Source organism: Anomaloglossus baeobatrachus, chromosome 3 (assembly GCF_048569485.1).
Source record: "Anomaloglossus baeobatrachus isolate aAnoBae1 chromosome 3, aAnoBae1.hap1, whole genome shotgun sequence".
NCBI lineage: Eukaryota > Metazoa > Chordata > Amphibia > Anura > Aromobatidae > Anomaloglossus > Anomaloglossus baeobatrachus.
In genome coordinates this window covers 696,496,139-696,518,154 of record NC_134355.1, presented here as the reverse complement: position 1 = coordinate 696,518,154, position 22,016 = coordinate 696,496,139, and the positions used below count along the sequence as shown (strand labels likewise).

General features: G+C 56.7%; 1 protein-coding gene across 3 annotated transcripts in view; it reads left to right on the top strand.

The window, feature by feature from the left end:
* AGBL5 (AGBL carboxypeptidase 5) overlaps positions 1–13,876 on the top strand; it is a 53,894-nt gene extending 40,018 nt beyond the window's left edge. For all 3 annotated transcript variants that reach the window (XM_075341357.1, XM_075341355.1, XM_075341356.1), the window contains exons 17-18: positions 7,548–7,657; positions 13,197–13,876. In XM_075341357.1, coding sequence (XP_075197472.1) covers positions 7,548–7,657; positions 13,197–13,274 — 188 coding nt within the window. In that variant the 3' untranslated portion in view covers positions 13,275–13,876. The remainder of the gene's footprint in view (positions 1–7,547; positions 7,658–13,196) is intronic.
* Positions 13,877–22,016: the final 8,140 nt, after the last annotated feature.

The following is a 22,016-nucleotide window of genomic DNA, read 5'->3' as shown; positions in this document are numbered from 1 at the left end:
ACAGTCCCGGGGTGCTAGGCCCCAAGCTCCAGGTGTATGGAATACGCTGTACAGTCCCGGGGTGCTAGGCCCCAAGCTCCAGGTGTATGGAATACGCTGTATAGTCCCGGGGTGCTAGGCCCCGAGCTCCAGGTGTATGGAATATGCTGTATAGTCCCGGGGTGCTAAGACCCGAGCTCCAGGTGTATGGAATACGCTGTATAGTCCCGGGGTGCTAAGACCCGAGTTCCAGGTGTATGGAATTCGCTGTACAGTCCCGGGGTGCTAGGACCCGAGCTCCAGGTGTATGGAATTCGCTGTACAGTCCGGAGTGCTAAGACCCGAGCTCCAGGTGTATGGAATTCGCTGTACAGTCCCGGGGTGCTAGGACCCGAGCTCCAGGTGTATGGAATTCGCTGTACAGTCCGGAGTGCTAGGCCCCGAGCTCCAGGTGTATGGAATTCGCTGTATAGTCCCGGGGTGCTAGGTCCCGAGCTCCAGGTGTATGGAATTCGCTGTATAGTCCCGGGGTGCTAGGCTCCGAGCTCCAGGTGTATGGAATACGCTGTATAGTCCCGGGGTGCTAGGCTCCGAGCTCCAGGTGTATGGAATACGCTGTATAGTCCCGGGGTGCTAGGCCCCGAGCTCCAGGTGTATGGAATACGCTGTATAGTCCCGGAGTGCTAGGACCCGAGCTCCAGGTGTATGGAATACGCTGTACAGTCCGGAGTGCTAGGTCCCGAGCTCCAGGTGTATGGAATACGCTGTACAGTCTGGAGTGCTAGGCCCCGAGCTCCAGGTGTATGGAATACGCTGTATAGTCCCGGGGTGCTAGGCCCCGAGCTCCAGGTGTATGGAATTCGCTGTATAGTCCGGAGTGCTAGGCCCCGAGCTCCAGGTGTATGGAATTCGCTGTACAGTCCCGGGGTGCTAAGACCCGAGCTCCAGGTGTATGGAATACGCTGTACAGTCCCGGGGTGCTAGGCCCCGAGCTTCAGGTGTATGGAATACGCTGTACAGTCTGGAGTGCTAGGCCTCGAGCTCCAGGTGTATGGAATACGCTGTATAGTCCCGGGGTGCTAGGCCTCGAGCTCCAGGTGTATGGAATACGCTGTACAGTCTGGAGTGCTAGGCCCCGAGCTCCAGGTGTATGGAATTCGCTGTACAGTCCCGGGGTGCTAGGCCCCGAGCTCCAGGTGTATGGAATTCGCTGTATAGTCCTGGAGTGCTAGGACCCGACCTCCAGGTGTATGGAATTTGCTGTACAGTCCGGAGTGCTAGGCCCCGAGCTCCAGGTGTATGGAATACGCTGTACAGTCTGGAGTGCTAGGACCCGAGCTCCAGGTGTATGGAATACGCTGTATAGTCCCGGGGTGCTAGGCCCCGAGCTCCAGGTGTATGGAATTCGCTGTATAGTCCTGGAGTGCTAGGCCCCGAGCTCCAGGTGTATGGAATACGCTGTATAGTCCCGGAGTGCTAGGCCCCGAGCTCCAGGTGTATGGAATTCGCTGTACAGTCCCGGGGTGCTAGGCCCCGAGCTCCAGGTGTATGGAATACGCTGTACAGTCTGGAGTGCTAGGCCCCGAGCTCCAGGTGTATGGAATACGCTGTACAGTCCCGGGGTGCTAGGCCCCGAGCTTCAGGTGTATGGAATACGCTGTATAGTCCCGGAGTGCTAGGACCCGAGCTCCAGGTGTATGGAATACGCTGTATAGTCCCGGAGTGCTAGGCCCCGAGCTCCAGGTGTATGGAATACGCTGTACAGTCTGGAGTGCTAGGCCTCGAGCTCCAGGTGTATGGAATACACTGTACAGTCCCGGGGTGCTAGGCCCCGAGCTTCAGGTGTATGGAATACGCTGTATAGTCCCGGAGTGCTAGGCCTCGAGCTCCAGGTGTATGGAATACGCTGTATAGTTCCGGAGTGCTAGGCCCCGAGCTCCAGGTGTATGGAATACGCTATATAGTCCCGGGGTGCTAGGCCCCGAGCTCCAGGTGTATGGAATACGCTGTACAGTCCCGGGGTGCTAGGCCCCGAGCTTCAGGTGTATGGTATTCGCTGTATAGTCCCGGGGTGCTAGGCCCCGAGCTCCAGGTGTATGGAATACGCTGTACAGTCTGGAGTGCTAGGCCTCGAGCTCCAGGTGTATGGAATTCGCTGTACAGTCCGGAGTGCTAGGTCCCGAGCTCCAGGTGTATGGAATACGCTGTACAGTCCCGGGGTGCTAGGCTCCAAGCTCCAGGTGTATGGAATACGCTGTATAGTCCCGGAGTGCTAGGCCCCGAGCTCCAGGTGTATGGAATATGCTGTACAGTCCGGAGTGCTAAGACCCGAGTTCCAGGTGTATGGAATTCGCTGTACAGTCCTGGAGTGCTAGGACCCGAGCTCCAGGTGTATGGAAAACGCTGTACAGTCCCGGGGTGCTAGGCCCCGAGCTCCAGGTGTATGGAATACGCTGTATAGTCCCGGGGTGCTAGGCCCCGAGCTCCAGGTGTATGGAATTCGCTGTATAGTCCCGGGGTGCTAGGCCCCGAGCTCCAGGTGTATGGAATACGCTGTACAGTCCCGGGGTGCTAGGCCCCGAGCTTCAGGTGTATGGAATACGCTGTATAGTCCCGGGGTGCTAGGCCCCGAGCTTCAGGTGTATGGAATACGCTGTATAGTCCCGGAGTGCTAGGCCCCGAGCTCCAAGTGTATGGAATACGCTATATAGTCCCGGGGTGCTAGGCCCCGAGCTCCAGGTGTATGGAATACGCTGTACAGTCTGGAGTGCTAGGCCTCGAGCTCCAGGTGTATGGAATTCGCTGTACAGTCCCGGGGTGCTAGGCTCCGAGCTCCAGGTGTATGGAATACGCTGTATAGTCCCGGGGTGCTAGGCCCCGAGCTCCAGGTGTATGGAATACGCTGTATAGTCCCGGAGTGCTAGGACCCGAGCTCCAGGTGTATGGAATACGCTGTACAGTCCGGAGTGCTAGGTCCCGAGCTCCAGGTGTATGGAATACGCTGTACAGTCTGGAGTGCTAGGCCCCGAGCTCCAGGTGTATGGAATACGCTGTATAGTCCCGGGGTGCTAGGCCCCGAGCTCCAGGTGTATGGAATTCGCTGTACAGTCCCGGGGTGCTAAGACCCGAGCTCCAGGTGTATGGAATACGCTGTACAGTCCCGGGGTGCTAGGCCCCGAGCTTCAGGTGTATGGAATACGCTGTACAGTCTGGAGTGCTAGGCCTCGAGCTCCAGGTGTATGGAATACGCTGTATAGTCCCGGGGTGCTAGGCCTCGAGCTCCAGGTGTATGGAATACGCTGTACAGTCTGGAGTGCTAGGCCCCGAGCTCCAGGTGTATGGAATTCGCTGTACAGTCCGGAGTGCTAGGCCCCGAGCTCCAGGTGTATGGAATACGCTGTACAGTCCCGGGGTGCTAGGCCCCGAGCTCCAGGTGTATGGAATACGCTGTACAGTCCCGGGGTGCTAGGCCCCGAGCTCCAGGTGTATGGAATACGCTGTACAGTCCCGGGGTGCTAGGCCCCGAGCTTCAGGTGTATGGAATACGCTGTATAGTCCCGGAGTGCTAGGCCTCGAGCTCCAGGTGTATGGAATACGCTGTATAGTCCCGGAGTGCTAGGCCCCGAGCTCCAGGTGTATGGAATACGCTGTACAGTCTGGAGTGCTAGGCCTCGAGCTCCAGGTGTATGGAATACGCTGTATAGTCCCGGAGTGCTAGGCCCCGAGCTCCAGGTGTATGGAATACGCTGTACAGTCTGGAGTGCTAGGCCTCGAGCTCCAGGTGTATGGAATACGCTGTACAGTCCCGGGGTGCTAGGCCCCGAGCTTCAGGTGTATGGAATACGCTGTATAGTCCCGGAGTGCTAGGCCTCGAGCTCCAGGTGTATGGAATACGCTGTATAGTCCCGGAGTGCTAGGCCCCGAGCTCCAGGTGTATGGAATACGCTATATAGTCCCGGGGTGCTAGGCCCCGAGCTCCAGGTGTATGGAATACGCTGTACAGTCCCGGGGTGCTAGGCCCCGAGCTTCAGGTGTATGGAATTCGCTGTATAGTCTCGGGGTGCTAGGCCCCGAGCTCCAGGTGTATGGAATACGCTGTACAGTCTGGAGTGCTAGGCCTCGAGCTCCAGGTGTATGGAATTCGCTGTACAGTCCGGAGTGCTAGGTCCCGAGCTCCAGGTGTATGGAATACGCTGTACAGTCCCGGGGTGCTAGGCCCCAAGCTCCAGGTGTATGGAATACGCTGTACAGTCCCGGGGTGCTAGGCTCCAAGCTCCAGGTGTATGGAATACGCTGTATAGTCCCGGGGTGCTAGGCCCCGAGCTCCAGGTGTATGGAATACGCTGTATAGTCCTGGAGTGCTAGGCCCCGAGCTCCAGGTGTATGGAATATGCTGTACAGTCCGGAGTGCTAAGACCCGAGTTCCAGGTGTATGGAATTCGCTGTACAGTCCTGGAGTGCTAGGACCCGAGCTCCAGGTGTATGGAATACGCTGTACAGTCCCGGGGTGCTAGGTCCCGAGCTCCAGGTGTATGGAATACGCTGTACAGTCCTGGAGAGCTAAGACCCGAGCTCCAGGTGTATGGAATTCGCTGTATAGTCCCGGGGTGCTAGGACCCGAGCTGCAGGTGTATGGAATTTGCTGTACAGTCCCGGGGTGCTAGGCCCCGAGCTCCAGGTGTATGGAATATGCTGTACAGTCCTGGAGTTCTAGGTCCCGAGCTCCAGGTGTATGGAATACGCTGTATAGTCCCGGGGTGCTAGGCCCCGAGCTCCAGGTGTATGGAATACGCTGTACAGTCCCGGGGTGCTAGGCCCCGAGCTCCAGGTGTATGGAATTCGCTGTATAGTCCCGGGGTGCTAGGCCCCGAGCTCCAGGTGTATGGAATACGCTGTATAGTCCCGGGGTGCTAGGCCCCGAGCTCCAGGTGTATGGAATACGCTGTATAGTCCCGGAGTGCCAGGTCCTGACCTCCAGGTGTATGGAATTTGCTGTATAGTCCCGGAGTGCTAGGACCCGAGCTGCAGGTGTATGGAATTTGCTGTACAGTCCCGGGGTGCTAGGCCCCGAGCTCCAGGTGTATGGAAAACGCTGTACAGTCCCGGGGTGCTAGGCCCCGAGCTCCAGGTGTATGGAATTCGCTGTATAGTCCCGGGGTGCTAGGCCCCGAGCTCCAGGTGTATGGAATACGCTGTACAGTCCCGGGGTGCTAGGCCCCGAGCTTCAGGTGTATGGAATACGCTGTATAGTCCCGGGGTGCTAGGCCCCGAGCTTCAGGTGTATGGAATACGCTGTATAGTCCCGGAGTGCTAGGCCCCGAGCTCCAGGTGTATGGAATACGCTATATAGTCCCGGGGTGCTAGGCCCCGAGCTCCAGGTGTATGGAATACGCTGTACAGTCTGGAGTGCTAGGACCCGAGCTTCAGGTGTATGGAATTCGCTGTACAGTCCCGGGGTGCTAGGCCCCGAGCTCCAGGTGTATGGAATACGCTGTACAGTCCGGAGTGCTAGGCCCCGAGCTCCAGGTGTATGGAATACGCTGTACAGTCCGGAGTGCTAGGCCCCGAGCTTCAGGTGTATGGAATTCGCTGTACAGTCCCGGGGTGCTAAGACCCGAGCTCCAGGTGTATGGAATACGCTGTATAGTCCCGGAGTGCTAGGCCCCGAGCTCCAGGTGTATGGAATACGCTGTATAGTCCCGGGGTGCTAGGCCCCGAGCTCCAGGTATATGGAATTCGCTGTACAGTCCCGGGGTGCTAGGCCCCGAGCTCCAGGTGTATGGAATACGCTATATAGTCCCGGGGTGCTAGGCCCCGAGCTCCAGGTGTATGGAATACGCTATATAGTCCCGGGGTGCTAGGCCCCGAGCTCCAGGTGTATGGAATACGCTGTACAGTCTGGAGTGCTAGGCCTCGAGCTCCAGGTGTATGGAATACGCTGTACAGTCTGGAGTGCTAGGACCCGAGCTCCAGGTGTATGGAATACGCTGTACAGTCCGGAGTGCTAGGCCCCGAGCTCCAGGTGTATGGAATACGCTGTACAGTCTGGAGTGCTAGGACCCGAGCTCCAGGTGTATGGAATACGCTGTACAGTCCGGAGTGCTAGGCCCCGAGCTCCAGGTGTATGGAATACGCTGTACAGTCCGGGGTGCTAGGCCCCGAGATCCAGGTGTATGGAATACGCTGTACAGTCTGGAGTGCTAGGACCCGAGCTCCAGGTGTATGGAATACGCTGTATAGTCCCGGGGTGCTAGGCCCCGAGCTCCAGGTGTATGGAATTCGCTGTATAGTCCCGGAGTGCTAGGCCCCGAGCTCCAGGTGTATGGAATACGCTATATAGTCCCGGGGTGCTAGGCCCCGAGCTCCAGGTGTATGGAATACGCTGTATAGTCCCGGAGTGCTAGGCCCCGAGCTCCAGGTGTATGGAATACGCTGTATAGTCCCGGAGTGCTAGGCCCCGAGCTCCAGGTGTATGGAATACGCTATATAGTCCCGGGGTGCTAGGCCCCGAGCTCCAGGTGTATGGAATACGCTGTATAGTCCCGGAGTGCTAGGCCCCGAGCTCCAGGTGTATGGAATACGCTGTATAGTCCCGGGGTGCTAGGCCCCAAGCTCCAGGTGTATGGAATTCGCTGTATAGTCCTGGAGTGCTAGGTCCCGAGCTCCAGGTGTATGGAATTCGCTGTATAGTCCCGGGGTGCTAGGCCCCGAGCTCCAGGTGTATGGAATTCGCTGTACAGTCCCGGGGTGCTAGGCTCCGAGCTCCAGGTGTATGGAATTCGCTGTACAGTCCGGAGTGCTAGGCCCCGAGCTCCAGGTGTATGGAATACGCTATATAGTCCCGGGGTGCTAGGCCCCGAGCTCCAGGTGTATGGAATACGCTGTACAGTCTGGAGTGCTAGGCCTCGAGCTCCAGGTGTATGGAATTCGCTGTACAGTCCGGAGTGCTAGGCCCCGAGCTCCAGGTGTATGGAATACGCTATACAGTCTGGAGTGCTAGGCCTCGAGCTCCAGGTGTATGGAATACGCTGTACAGTCTGGAGTGCTAGGCCCCGAGCTCCAGGTGTATGGAATTCGCTGTATAGTCCCGGAGTGCTAGGCCCCGAGCTCCAGGTGTATGGAATACGCTATATAGTCCCGGGGTGCTAGGCCCCGAGCTCCAGGTGTATGGAATACGCTGTATAGTCCCGGAGTGCTAGGCCCCGAGCTCCAGGTGTATGGAATACGCTGTACAGTCTGGAGTGCTAGGCCCCGAGCTCCAGGTGTATGGAATTCGCTGTATAGTCCCGGGGTGCTAGGCCCCGAGCTCCAGGTGTATGGAATACGCTGTACAGTCCCGGAGTGCTAGGCCCCGAGCTCCAGGTGTATGGAATTTGCTAGTCTCCAGGACCCTGCACATGGAGCGCTATGGTCACACGAAAGGCGTTGTGTACTAAAATCATGTGACATGCGCTTGACTCCAGGGCACTCTGTCATTCTACTGTTGGCGCTGTTCTCTGCTGTGCAGAGATGTAGGACTGAAGAGTCCACCGGCTTTCTCACATCCGTGTTATCATTACTATTTGTAGATTTGGCGGCAGTGACGTCTGGTCTGACCGTGTGCTCGGTGCCACTTCTCAGGTCCAAAACAGAAAAACCGCTCTATATTTGTGACCAAACCACAGATCTGAAGGAACAGGTGACTTTCCAGCATCTAGCGCTGAGACACTGAAATCTCCATCACCCTCTGGCTCGGCCCTCGCTCTGCGTCCGTCACTCGCTGGATCAGCCCCCCTTACTTGGTCACTCTCCACCTTGCTTCCTTACTACTCTTGCATCCGTAACTATTCAACTCACTTCCTCGCTCCACCCGTTTCACCTCAGGCTTGCTTTCTCCCCTCCCCGTCGGTCAGCTTTCGGCTTACCCCGGCCTTCATCCATCACCCTTAAGGCAAATTTCACACATGTTTTTTGCCATGTGGCACAATCCAGAAAAAAACGGAAAGAATGGTTCTGGCGTTTATTGCCGCCGGATCCATTCTTTTCCCCATAGACTTGTATTGGCGCCGGATTGTGCCCCATTGCCATGCTTTTACCGGATACGGCGTAAATAGATCCGGCACCTTTTTTTTTGTCTCTGGCGAAAAAACGTATTGCGCCGGATCCGGCGACGTGAGTTACAATGAAAGCCTATGGGTGCCGAATCTGTCGTCAACTGGCATATGACTGAATCCAACGACGGATCCGTTTTTTTGAACTGTGCGTGCTCAGTAGCACAACGGATCCGTCAAAAAACAGAAGGAACGCATGGAAAAAACTGATGCAACGGATCAGTTTTTTCGCCGGATCTGTTGCATCAGTTTTTTTTGTTGGATTGTGCCGGACGGCAAAAACTGGATGTGTGAAAGCAGCCTAAACTCATCATGCATTGCATTTGTATCCCTCTGGCTCTCCTGCCTCGCGCCTATCAGCTGCCAACTCTTTCTCACCCCGGCAAGTGTCTGTCACCACTCACTTTGCACCACCTTTGGCATTCTCCGCCTTTTTTACTTGCCAGACCTTGTATGTCACCACACAGCTAATTTCCCACCCCGCCTTTCTCACCCTCCAGCTTGTTTTCTATCTGCCGTGCTCCATTTCAATCTGATTTCCTCACCCTGCCTTGTTACTGTCACACTCTGGCTCATTTCTTTGCATCACCTTTCGCATTGCTTCCTTGCCCTACCTGTCTCCTCGCGTCTATAAGCCTCCTCCACCCTTCCTTTGCATCCGTCACCCTCCTCCGTCTCACTTCCTCCATCTATTCTTCACGTTCGCCTCGCTTCCTCCACCCTCCCCTCACGTTCATTGGCCTCCTCTGGCTCACTGCCTCCATCCACCCTTTGCATCCGTCACCCTTCTCCGGCTTACTTCTTCCGTCCATCCTTTGCGTTCGTCTTGCTTACTCCACCCTCCCCTCGCGTCCATCAGCCTCCTCTGCCTCACTTCCTTCATCCACCATTCGCATCTGGCTTACTTCCATCCCTCGCGTCTGTTGCCCTCTGCATACCTCCCAACCGTCCCGGATACAGCGGGACAGTCCCTCTTCTGAGCCTTTGATCCCGGGTCCCGCCCGTGAGGCTGTTTATCCCGGGCTCCACCCACCCACTGTAGCCCCGCCTCGCTGTTTCTCCCTTCTATTCATTACAGAGCCGACCGCGCACCTACTCCTGTGACTGCTGCTGAGGTATGAATCACCCCCTGCAGCAGAGCGACCCCCCTGCAGCAGAGCGATCCCCCCTCCCCCAGAGCCGACCCCCCAGTCCTGGAGCCTGCGTTTCCCTGCAGCTGTTCTCTGACTCCCCGTGTGCGGCTTCTCACTGCTGCAGATACACGGGGAGTCAGGAAGCTGAGGAGACCGTGCAATCAGCACTTATCTCCTGCAGATAGCAGTGGCAATAACCTATGCAGAGTGACATCTGCAGGCTTCTATTAGCTTACCGATCAGTGGTCTCCTGCCTGTGGAGCAGAGCTGCTGGGTCCTAGCTTCCCAACAGCTTCAGCTCTGCTTTATCCTGGCTGCCCTACCAGTTAAAGGGAACATGTCAGCAGAAATTTCACAATAAAAGTAATAGATTCCCCTCTGCAGCTCCTGGGCTGCTTCTAGAAAGGTTCCTGTTGTTATTGTGCCCCCTTTGAGACCTACAAAAATACTTTATGAAGTCTTACCTTTTTGTATGCAAATGTGTTTTTATGGTCACGGGGGCGGGCTGTCTGGCGTCCGTTATTCCCCCCCCTGCCGCTTTACGCAGTCCCCCATTGCTCATTTACATACACAAGAACGCCTTCCTCATGTAACTGTCCTCCCGAAGATTTGCGCATGTGAACGCTTTTTCAGGTGATTGCGCAGGCACGAGATTATGGGCGGCGCTGTGATTGTCATCAGCAGCGTTAACCAAGTACCCGCCCATAATCTCGTGCCCACACTTTTCCCTCTGACTCCACCGTTATGCGCAAGTGCTGGCCATATGAACCATGTTACCTATTACCGCTTGCACGAGATTATGGGCGGGTACTTGGATGACGCTGCTGATGACAATCACAGCGCCGCCCATAATCTCGCGCCCACGGTAATAGGTAACATGGTTCATATGGCCAGCGCTTGCGCATAACGGTGGAGGCAGAGTGAGAAGCGCGGGCACGAGATTATGGGCAGGTACTTGGATGACGCTGCTGATGACAATCACAGCGCCGCCCATAATCTCGCGCCCACGGTAATAGGTAACATGGTTCATATGGCCAGCGCTTGCGCATAACGGTGGAGGCAGAGTGAGAAGCGCGGGCACAAGATTATGGGCAGGTACTTGGATGACGCTGCTGATGACAATCACAGCGCCGCCCATAATCTCGCGCCCATGGTAATAGGTAACGTGGTTCATATGGCCAGTGCTTGCGCATAACGGTGGAGGCAGAGTGAGAAGCGCGGGCACGAGATTATGGGTGGGTACTTGGATGACGCTGCTGATGACAATCACAGCGCCGCCCATAATCTCGCGCCTGCGCAATCACCTCAAAAGCGTTCACACTTTGCACAGTGCTCAGTCCCGCGAGAGTGGCACTGGGCATGCACAAAACTTCAGGAGGACAGTTACATGAGGAAGGCGTCCTCATGTATGGAAATGAGCAATGGGGGACGGCGTACAGCGGCAGGAGGGGGAATAACGGACGCCAGGCAGCCCGCCCCCGTGACCATAAAAACAGATTTGCATACAAAAAGGTAAGACTTCATAAAGTATTTTTTTAGGTCTCAAAGTGGGCACAATAACAACAGGAACCTTTCCAGAATGCAGCCCAGGAGCTGCAGAGGGGAATCTTTTATTTTTTTTGCTAAATTTCTGGTGACAGTTTCCCTTTAAAGGGAACCTATCAGGTGCAATCTGCACTCAGAGCCAGGAGCAGTTCTGGGTGTATATTGCTAATCCCTCCCTAACTGTCCCTGTATACACTAGCATAGATAAAGGCATCTATAGAAAAAGTATTTTTAAAGAGCTTATATCTTATGCTAATTAGCGCGGGGACTAGTCCCAAGGGCGTTACTTCACTTGGCTAGTCGGCTCACATAGCGTATTAGTACTCACACAGGGGCGTAATAACATGCTAACATGCTATGCGAGCCGACTAGCCAAGTGAAGTAACGCCCTTCGGACTAGTCCCCGCGCTCATTAGCATAAGATATAAGATCTTTAAAAATATTTGTTCTTGATCTCTTTATCTATGCTAGTGTATACAGGGACGGTTAGGCAGGGATTAGCAATATACACCCAGAACTGCTCCTGGCTCTGAGTGCATATTGCACCTGACAGGTTCACTTTAAAGGGAACCTGTCACCAGATTTGGGGCCTATAAGCTGCGGCCACCACCAGCAGGATCTTATGTACACATTCTAACATGCTGCATACCTCCCAACCGTCCCGGATACAGCGGGACTTTCACGCTTTACGTTGTTTGTCCCGTTGCCACGGGCGGGACGGCCGGCTCCCGGGCTCTGCCCACCCACTCTCTCTCCGCCTCCCTGCTTTTCCCTCCTACCATCCTAGTAGACGTGGCATAGAGAGGAGCGCTGCCTGTGCTGCTGCTGGTACAGTAAACTAATCTCCCCAGCGCTGATTTCCCTCCCTCCCCCCTCACCCCTGGCCGGAGCCTGTCTGTGCGGTCGGCCGGCCGCCTGTCTGTGTGGTCGGCCGGCCGCCTGTCTGTGCGGTCGGCCCGCCACCTGTCTGTGCGGGCGCCCCCCTGCCGCCTGTCTGTGCGGGCGCCACCCGCCGCCTGTCTGTGCGGGCGCCCCCCGCCGCCTGTCTGTGCGGGCGCCCCCCTGCCGCCTGTCTGTGCGGGCGCCCCCCTGCCGCCTGTCTGTGCGGGCGCCCCCCTGCCGCCTGTCTGTGCGGGCGCCCCCCTGCCGCCTGTCTGTGCGGGCGCCCCCCGCCGCCTGTCTGTGCGGGCGGCCCGCCGCCTCATTGTGCGGGCAGCCGGCCGCCTCTCTGTGCGGGCGGCTGGCCGCCTCTCTGTGCGGGCGGCCCGCCGCCTGTCTGTGAAGGCGGCCGGCCGCCTGTCTGTGAAGGCGACCGGCCGCCTCACTGTGCGGGCGACCGGCCGCCTCACTGTGGCTGCCTGCGTGTCCGTGCTGGAGGCCCGCCGGCTGCCTGCGTGTCCGTGCTGGAGGCCCGCCGGCTGCCTGCGTGTCCGTGCTGGAGGCCCGCCGGCTGCCTGCGTGTCCGTGCTGGAGGCCCGCCGGCTGCCTGCGTGTCCGTGCTGGAGGCCCGCCGGCTGCCTGCGTGTCCGTGCTGGAGGCCCGCCGGCTGCCTGCGTGTCCGTGCTGGAGGCCCGCCGGCTGCCTGCGTGTCCGTGCTGGAGGCCCGCCGGCTGCCTGCGTGTCCGTGCTGGAGGCCCGCCGGCTGCCTGCGTGTCCGTGCTGGAGGCCCGCCGGCTGCCTGCGTGTCCGTGCTGGAGGCCCGCCGGCTGCCTGCGTGTCCGTGCTGGAGGCCCGCCGGCTGCCTGCGTGTCCGTGCTGGAGGCCCGCCGGCTGCCTGCGTGTCCGTGCTGGAGGCCCGCCGGCTGCCTGCGTGTCCGTGCTGGAGGCCCGCCGGCTGCCTGCGTGTCCGTGCTGGAGGCCCGCCGGCTGCCTGCGTGTCCGTGCTGGAGGCCCGCCGGCTGCCTGCGTGTCCGTGCTGGAGGCCCGCCGGCTGCCTGCGTGTTTGTGCTGAATGGGTGTGGATGGGGAGTGGATATGGGCGTGACTGTGAAATGGGTGTGGTTAGGGCGCGCCGCAAACTTTGTCCCTCTTTTCCTTCTTTAAAAGTTGGGAGGTATGGCCCTCTGGTTTGGTTCCTCCACCCTTCCCTCACCCTCATCCAGCTCGCTTCCTCCAACCTCAGGTCACCCTCCTCCGGTTTGTTTTCTCCAGCCTCCCCTCGTGTCACGTCGTTGTCCTCTGGCTCCCTCCCTCCACCCTCCCTTTGCGTCCGTTGCCCTCCTCCGGCTTGCTTCCTCCACCCTCCCCTCAAGTTCCCTTTTTCCAGCCTCCCCTCGCGTCAGGTCGCACTTTTCCCTCTGTCTCTGCTCACCCATTCTTTATTTGACAGCTCTGATGTTAAATAGCCAGAGAAAGGTAGAGATCTACCCTCAACTGCTCAGCTGCCCCGATTTCCTAGACTTGGTGTAAAGTCACTTTGTGCTGACTGGTTTTCATCTCTTTGTTGCAGGGTTTCCCGTCTGTCTCCGCGGAGAGCGCCCACCTCTCCCCGTATCAGGCCGTCCTGTCCTTCTGTGCCGAGGGCTGAGGATCCTTTTCGGCTGTTGATCTACTTCATGGTGCTATGTATTGTGAAACTGGACCAAGAACCACAATGTTTATACCCATTTTCTCGTGTGTTTTCTGTTATCACCACTGACTGCTGTGCCGTCACGTCCTCTTTTTTGCTCTTGTGTGATCATGGTTTTGGTGCTGGCAGTGTCTGGGACCCTCACATTACTCTCACTCCCAACCCTGATTTGTACGTGGTGACGTTTTCTACACTCCGGTTCTATAGATTTCTCAAAGTTTTTAATTTTTCATATGAACTTTGATATTGAGAAATTTCTATGTGATTTGTTTTTTTCCTGTCGATGGGCCGCCCCCCGCACCCTCCTCGGTCCTGTCCTCTCGATGAGCCCCACCCTAATCGGTCTCGTCTTCTTGATGGGCCACCCCCTAATATGTCCCGTCTTCTCGATGGGCCGCCTCCGGCACCCTAATCGGTCCAGTCTTCTCGATGGACTGTCCCTGCCTCCGCTGTGTCCTGTCAAAGGGCGATCCCTGCTCCTGCTTGGTCCCATCTTGTTGGATTTTTAGCACTGTTGGGTCTCATCCTGGTAAAATTTAAATAAAATCCTGTATATATCAGAGATGTGTGGACTCTGCGGTAATTATACAGGTGAGAAGTCATGACAGTGGTTTATGTCCAGATATATTCCAGAGCAGTGACGCTCCGGTCGTGCTGTCCATTCAGACTGGGGCAGGAGTGAAGGTTGCTGGTGCTGTTCTAGTTCTACTCTTGCTCTAAGGTTGGATAGGGATGGTGGATGATATTTCGGGTGGCTGTTGTGACGCCGGGGATCAGTCACTGGTCTCTTCCCTGTAGTCTGGTTGGATGTTGGGAGTCTGTATGTGTAGATGTGGACAGAGTCTCACCTTAGTGGACTTCGTCAGATGGTCTTGTGCACAATACTCATGAGCAAGTTTCGACACAGATCAATGTCAGTTTGGATAAAATCACGTCCTCCAGGACGTAGATGCTGCCTCAGTCCTAAACAGAAGGGGCAGAGAGTCGGCGCTGGCTCCAGCCGGTGAGTTTTTCAGGAGCAGCTTTGACCAGGGCTGTGGAGTCGGAGCTCATTTTGCTGGAGTTGGAGTCTATATAAATTGCACCAACTCCGACTCCTAAAATCTCTAATACATCGGGGCCAGCGGTCAGTGCAGAATGTGCTGAATATGTTTTCATAGGAATTTGGGAAAGTTATGAAATGGTCCTATAAATGTCTGTTCTATTCCTGATCTAAGGTCACATTCACACACAGCGTTTTTGCTGCGGTTTTTGAGGATATGTTTTTCAGCTACAAAAGCAGATCAGCTTTTTATAAAACCGCATCATCTGAAAGGTTTCCGAGCTCATAGATAATGCTTTCAATAGCAGAAGCAGATTAGAAAAACGCCACAAACTGACTGCTCAATCTTTGTGAGGATCTTCACAACACGCTGTGTCTGAATGTCCTCTCTTGTCACCCATTGCCTTTGCTGGATGCCGGAGTCACCGCATTTTACTGAATTATTTTGCCATCAATGTTCGATATGTTTGTGACAAGAAAGAAATTGTTACCAAGACACTGGCAGTAACAGATAGTAAAGCTCATCACAGCGGCCAGTGTCTCCAGGCCTTAGTGGAAAAAGTTCTGCAAGATTAGGAACGCAAAAAAGAGCAGGTTCTTGCTATTGTAAAGGACAATGCCTCACACATAAGTACAATTACACTGATGAATGAGATAATGAGCAGCAGCTAGAAGAATATTTCGGCTTCAGTGTGTGTGAGATGGAGCCACAGCGCTACTCATGTAACTGATGAACAAGCAGATATTACAGCAGAAGAACAGCAACATGATACTTTAGGAGTAGATGATCTTGTTGAAGCAGCTTCAGAACACTTTCCTATTCATCCCATGTGCTGTGTTGTGCACACGCTGCAGCTGGCAATAAGGCCCCCTTCACACGCACGTGCCAGGTCCGTGCCCGCATGTATCGGAGACACGGGCACACGTATACCCATTAAAATCAATGGGTGTATGTGCACGCACGTGTTCAGCCATTGGGCCCCTGCCTCCGTGAGAAGCAGACGTGAGTCCGTGTGCTCCATACGGAGACATGTCCGTTTTTCTCCGGCAGCACGGGTGTCACGCGGCCCGCACACATACCACACGGATGTAGTGTGGATGCGGTCCCGTGTGACACGCACCAGAGAAACACGTGTCATTATTTTAAAATAAAAAAACACATACGCACCTCCACCAGCCATGCAGAATCTTCCACTGCAAACAGTTGCCGACCGCCACACATTATGAGCGTGTTAAGGAGGTGGGCGTGATGTCACGGGCTCTAATCTCCGCCCCTCCGCTCGACCGGAAGCAGCATCAGCTGGGAGTAGGCGGGGCTGGAGCCGAAGATCAGTACCCTGGACAGCAGCAAGGACCACATGAGTATTCAAATTACCAGTTATCCGTGTGTTATTGCGGATAGCACACGTAGAACACACATGGTCCGCACGTACCGGAGACACGAACTTACCAAACGCAACACGCAAGGAAAATACATGTCTCACGGCACATGCGTAATTTTCACGTGCGTGTGAAGGGGGGCCTTAGAGAGAGTCTGCCAGAGGGACCCAGGTTTCACACATCCGGCTTTTCGCCAGTTTGGCGGATGCGGCGCACTCCAGTACAGTGTATATAGTACAGTGGCAGCGCGACAAACACCGGTCACAGGCTGTTGTGACCGGAGCATGTAACCCGGAAATTGCGGCGCTGTCACTGTACTGTATCATACTGTACTGGCGTGCACCACATCCGCCAAACTGGCGAAAAGCCGGATGTGTGAAACTGGGCGGACATGCTGGAAATCTAATTGGAAAAATGAGGCAGTTGGTTATTGCCGCCAGAATCCCTAAAATTGATTCCATCTTAAAGAGACGTGCTGGGAAAGGGGCAATTGTTGATCAAGCCACTCGGTGAGGCAGCGCTTATTTAATGACTGAGCGATTGCTTGAACTAAAATCGTTTCTTATAGATATGGTGAACCCTCAAGTAACCTTAAATGAAGGTCAATGGACACAGGGGGCTGAATTGAAGGAATTGCTTAATCACCCATTTACCATGACTAAAAAATTACAAGCTGAGGATTTAACTCCTGACATTTTCATAAGGGAGTGGAAGAACTTGCTATTTTGCCTGTCCCAAAGAGGAGGTTTAATCGCAGATGGCATTTCTGCTTCAATGACATGAAGAGGGACACAGCTACTTGAAAATAAAATTCTTCTGGCAGCTGTTTATGTGGACCAAGTCATCGTATACTGCTTGATGATCAACAGCTTACTAAAGGAAAAGAAGCTGTGAGTGAGGTAGCAGTTAGGATGAGCGGCTACAGGACTGCCAGGCGCAAGAGTACTTGGGGCCTGACAGTGCTAATGCTGCCATATCTTCATCCTCATCAGATGAGGAGTTTAACTTTGACAAGTATTTGGATGACATGGAGCAGGCAAAGCGTTGCCTCAAGTCTCCTATAGCAGCAGATTGATCAGATTTCAGTAACATTTTTCACTTGCTCTCAAATAATAGAAAAATTCAGCCGTTCATCAAAACTGACTGTGCATGAGGCCATTCCTTTATACCCGGAGATTGTTAGAGATGTTCCCATGTGGTTACGGTTTTGCCTCCAGCCCAAGTTACTGTAGAGAGGTCGTTCTCCGGCCTTAAAGGGAACCTGTCATCAGAAATTTGGCTTTCAACCTAAAGGTTTCCCCCTCTGCAGCTCCTGGGCTGCATTCTAGCAAGGTTTCTATACTTTTTGCGCCCCCTTTTAAACCAAAATAAATACTTTATAAAACTGTACCTTTCGGTTTGAAAATCTTGTAAATCGTCCATGGGGCGGGCCATGTGGCGTCCGTTGCTGTATCTTACGCCGTCCCCCATGCTCCAAATCATCCCTCAGAACGCCGCCCACTGCGCCCGAGGTCCCGTGCACGCCGGGACACCTGGTGACGTGGTCGCATGCACGAGAGTATGGGCGGCGCTGTGATTGCATCGCAAGTGCCCGCCCATACTCTCGTGGGCGCGCTCTCCCCTCTGTACGTCGCTCAGATCCTCTCCGCTTCTCCTGTAGTGGCCTGCTCCGCTCCTCCCATCTATTTCCTGCTGCAGGGTACGATGGGAAGGAGGTGACGTCGGGCCGGCGCAGAACGCTGGAGGCAGTGGGGAAAGGGCGGGCACGAGAGTATGGGCGGGCACTTGCGATGCAATCACAGCGCCGCCCACACTCTCGTGCATGCGACCACGTCACCAGGTGTCCCGGCGTGCACGGGACCTCGGGCGCAGTGGGCGGCGTTCTGAGGGATGATTTGGAGCATGGGGGACGGCATAAGATACAGCAACGGACGCCACACGGCCCGCCCCCATGGACGATTTACAAGATTTTCAAACCGAAAAACTAAATTACTTACCGGTAATGGGATTTTCCTGAGTCCACGACAGCACCCACGAGAGAGGAATCCGCCCCCTTCAGGACAGGAAACCTACAGATAAAAAAGGGGCAGTCCCCTTCCCTCATCAGTTGGTTGCAGAGAACCGGGAGAGGAACCGCCAATGAATGAATATACAAAACAGACAAATCCCAGGACACCAAATGGTGAAAAACAAACAAGAAAGGGCAGGGGTGTAAAGGGTGCTGTCGTGGACTCAGGAAAATCCCATTACCGGTAAGTAATTTAGTCTTTTCCTTTCGTCACGACAGCACCCACGAGAGACTTAGAGAGAATACACTCAGAGGGTGGGAAAACTGCGCGAAGGGCCAAGCCTCCAACGGAAGACAGTGGAAGAACAAAGGCTAGCCGGCAGAGCCCGGAAAAGGCGGACGGAGAGGACCAGGGCGCAGCCGTACAATACCATCGATGGAGACACTGGCCACAGCCACCCAAGGGGGAGGCCACCGCCCAGGAGAAGGATCCGACACCGAGAAGGCCAGAGGAACTCGCTTCACCACAGACGAGAGGGAAACAGCATCCCACAGCCATCGGGACAAGGGACGCCACGCCACGCGAGGACCACAGCCGGAATCCTGAAAGACGAACAAAGACCAACCCCGCCGCCAAGGGGCCGACCTAGCGACATAGGCGAGGACAGAGCCCCCCCCACGATCAGGCAGCGAAACGAAGGAATGGAGAAAGCACCCAGCGCGGGAAAAAGACCCGAAGACACCCCGCGTGGCAGAAGAACAACCTGAACCGGAACACCCCAAGGAAGGGAGGACCAACGCACAGGGCCGGACGGGCGCGAACACGCCCGGCAGAAGCAAGGGCGACCAAGAGACAGAGGAACAGGGACAGCACCGTACCGGACGAGGAGGAGAAGAGACTCAGAGGCGAAGCAGGAAGCCCGAGGCGCCAGGCCAGGTGGAAGGCCAGGGAGGCTCAAGGCGGCAGAGGCGCAAGGCAGGAGCGCCGCAAGGAGCAAGCACAAAAGCGCAAGGCCTAGAGACGCAGGACGAGAACACAGGCCCACACGACCAGGAGGCCAAGAGGCCCCGAGGCCAAGAGGCCCAGAGGCCAAGAGGCACAAGGGCCAAGACGACAAAGGCCAAGAGGCACAGAGGCCGGAGCCAGGAGGCACAGGGCCAGGAGGCACAAAGGCCAAGAGGCACAGAGGCCGGAGCCAGGAGGCACGGGGCCAGGAAGCCACACAGAGGCCAGGAAGCCACACAGAGGCCAGGAAGCCACACAGAGGCCAGGAAGCCACACAGAGGCCAGGAAGCCACACAGAGGCCAGGAAGCCACACAGAGGCCAGGAAGCCACACAGAGGCCAGGAAGCCACACAGAGGCCAGGAAGCCAGGACGCCACAGAGGTCAGGAGGCCACAGAGGCCAGAAGCCACAGAGGCCAGGAAGCACAGAGGCAGGAGGCACAGAGGCAGGAGGCACGAGGCCAGGAGGCAACCGAGGCGCGCGGCCAGGAAGCACAAGGCACAGAGGCAGGACACACAGAGGCCCGAAGGCAGAAGGCACCAAGGCCAGGAGGCACAAAGGCCCGAGGCCAAGAAGCACAAAGGCCCGAGGCCAAGAAGGCACAGAGGCCCGAGGCCAGAAGGCACAGAGGCCCGAGGCCAGAAGGCACAGAGGCCCGAGGCCAGAAGGCACAGAGGCCCGAGGCCAGAAGGCACAGAGGCCCGAGGCCAGAAGGCACAGAGGCCCGAGGCCAGAAGGCACAGCGGCCAAAGGCCAGGAGGCACAGCGGCCCAAGGCCAGGAGGCACAGCGGCCCAAGGCCAGGAGGCACAGCGGCCCAAGGCCAGGAGGCACAGCGGCCCAAGGCCAGGAGGCACAGCGGCCCAAGGCCAGGAGGCACAGCGGCCCAAGGGCAGGCAGCACAGAGGAACAGAGGCACAAGCCAGGAAGCACGAGGCCAAGAGACACAGAGGCCCGGGGGCCAGGAGTTACAGGGACCAGGAGGCCAGGAGGCCCAGAGACCCAAACCCAGGAGGCGCAAAGGCCAGGAGGCTCAGAGGCCGGGAGGGCCAGAGGCACAGAGGCCAAGAGGCCGGAGCCAGGAGGCACAGAGGCACGGGGCCAGGAAGCCACACAGAGGCCAGGAAGCCACACAGAGGCCAGGAAGCCACACAGAGGCCAGGAAGCCACACAGAGGCCAGGAAGCCACACAGAGGCCAGGAAGCCACACAGAGGCCAGGAAGCCACACAGAGGCCAGGAAGCCACACAGAGGCCAGGAAGCCACACAGAGGCCAGGAAGCCACACAGAGGCCAGGAAGCCACACAGAGGCCAGGAAGCCAGGACGCCACAGAGGTCAGGAGGCCACAGAGGCCCGAAGGCACAGCGGCCAAAGGCCAGGAGGCACAGCGGCCAAAGGCCAGGAGGCACAGAGGACCAAGGCCATGAGGCACAGAGGCCCAAGGGCAGGCAGCACAGAGGAACAGAGGCACAAGCCAGGAAGCACGAGGCCCGGAAGCACGAGGCCAAGAGACACAGAGGCCAGGAGGCCCGGGGGCCAGGAGGTACAGGGACCAGGAGGCCCAGAGACCCAAACCCAGGAGGCGCAAAGGCCAGGAGGCTCAGAGGCCGGGAGGGCCAGAGGTCACAGAGGCCAGGAGGCCCAGAGGCCAGAGAGGCCACATGGGCCAGAAAACACACAGGCCACATGGGCCAGGATACACAGAGGTCACAGGGGCCCGGAGCCCACAGGGGCCAGGAGCCCACAGGGGCCAGGAGCCCACAGGGGCCAGGAGCCCACAGAGGCCACAGGGGCCAGGAGCCCACAGAGGCCACAGGGGCCAGGAGCCCACAGAGGTCACAGGGGCCAGGAGCCCACAGAGGCCAGGAGCCCACAGAGGCCACAGGGGCCAGGAGCCCACAGGGGCCAGGAGCCCACAGAGGCCAGGAGCCCACAGAGGCCAGGAGCCCACAGAGGCCACAGGGGCCAGGAGCCCACAGAGGCCACAGGGGCCAGGAGCCCACAGAGGCCAGGAGCCCACAGAGGCCACAGGGGCCAGGAGCCCACAGAGGCCACAGGGGCCAGGAGCCCACAGAGGCCACAGGGGCCAGGAGTCCACAGGGGGCCAGGTGATCACAGGGGCCCCGGGGCCATGCGGCAGAATCCAGCTCCAAAAGCCCGATCCCGGCCCGATGCCACGCACCGACCCCGGACTGGCGCAGGCAGAGCCTGCGTGACGATCCTCCGTGCACTGCCGGGTCACCGCCGAGGAGACAGAGCGTGGACGCGGCCCCGGACACATCGCACCCGCCGTGCAGCCGAAAGGCGCAGCCCGCGACACAGGGAGAGGCGCAGCCCGCGACACAGGGAGAGGCGCCGGCCTCCGTGCACAGACAGCAACTTACCGATCACGCCGCGTCCGGCTCAGGAAGGAGGGGTCCACGGGCTTCACCAGCAACCTGCCCGGTCCACTCCCCCGGAAGCGCTCCTGTGCACTTCCGGGTCACGGCAGCAGAGAGCGCGCGCCGACGCGGTAGGGCCCCCCCCTGCCGTACCATAGAGGCCAGGCGCGCGCATGTGCAGGCGTCATTACCCTGGAGGCAAAGCCGAACCAAAGGGAAGAGGACGAGGTGCACCGGAGGACGGAGTCCACGAGGGGAGCTCCACCGACCGTGCTTCTGGACCCTGAGCTCTGCCGTTCCCTCGGAGACCGCACGGACTCAACCGGACCCAGGTACTGTAGGTTCCTCTCCATGCAGGACAGGAAACCAACTGATGAGGGAGGGGGACTGCCCCTTTTTTATCTGTAGGTTTTCTGTCCTGAAGGGGGCGGATCCCTCTCTTGTGGGTGCTGTCGTGACGAAAGGAAAAGGTACAGTTTTATAAAGTATTTATTTTGGTTTAAAAGGGGGCACAAAAAGTATAGAAACTTCACTAGAATGCAGCCCCCGAGCTGCAGAGGGGGGAACATTTAGGTTGAAAGCCAAATTTCTGATGACAGGTTCCCTTTAACATTATTAGGTCAGATTTGAGGTCATCTGCGAAGGAGGATCTGATGGAGGCAATTCTATATCGTACAACAAATTCATGGACTGCACAGATGGTATTTACCGTACTAGGTTTTTGTTGAAAACTGTTTTTTGCCACCTATATATAACACTATGTAATACACTATGTAGCGTATATATATATATATATATATATATATATATATATATATATATATATATATATATATATATATGTAGTGTTATATATAACACTATGTAATACACTATGTAGCGTA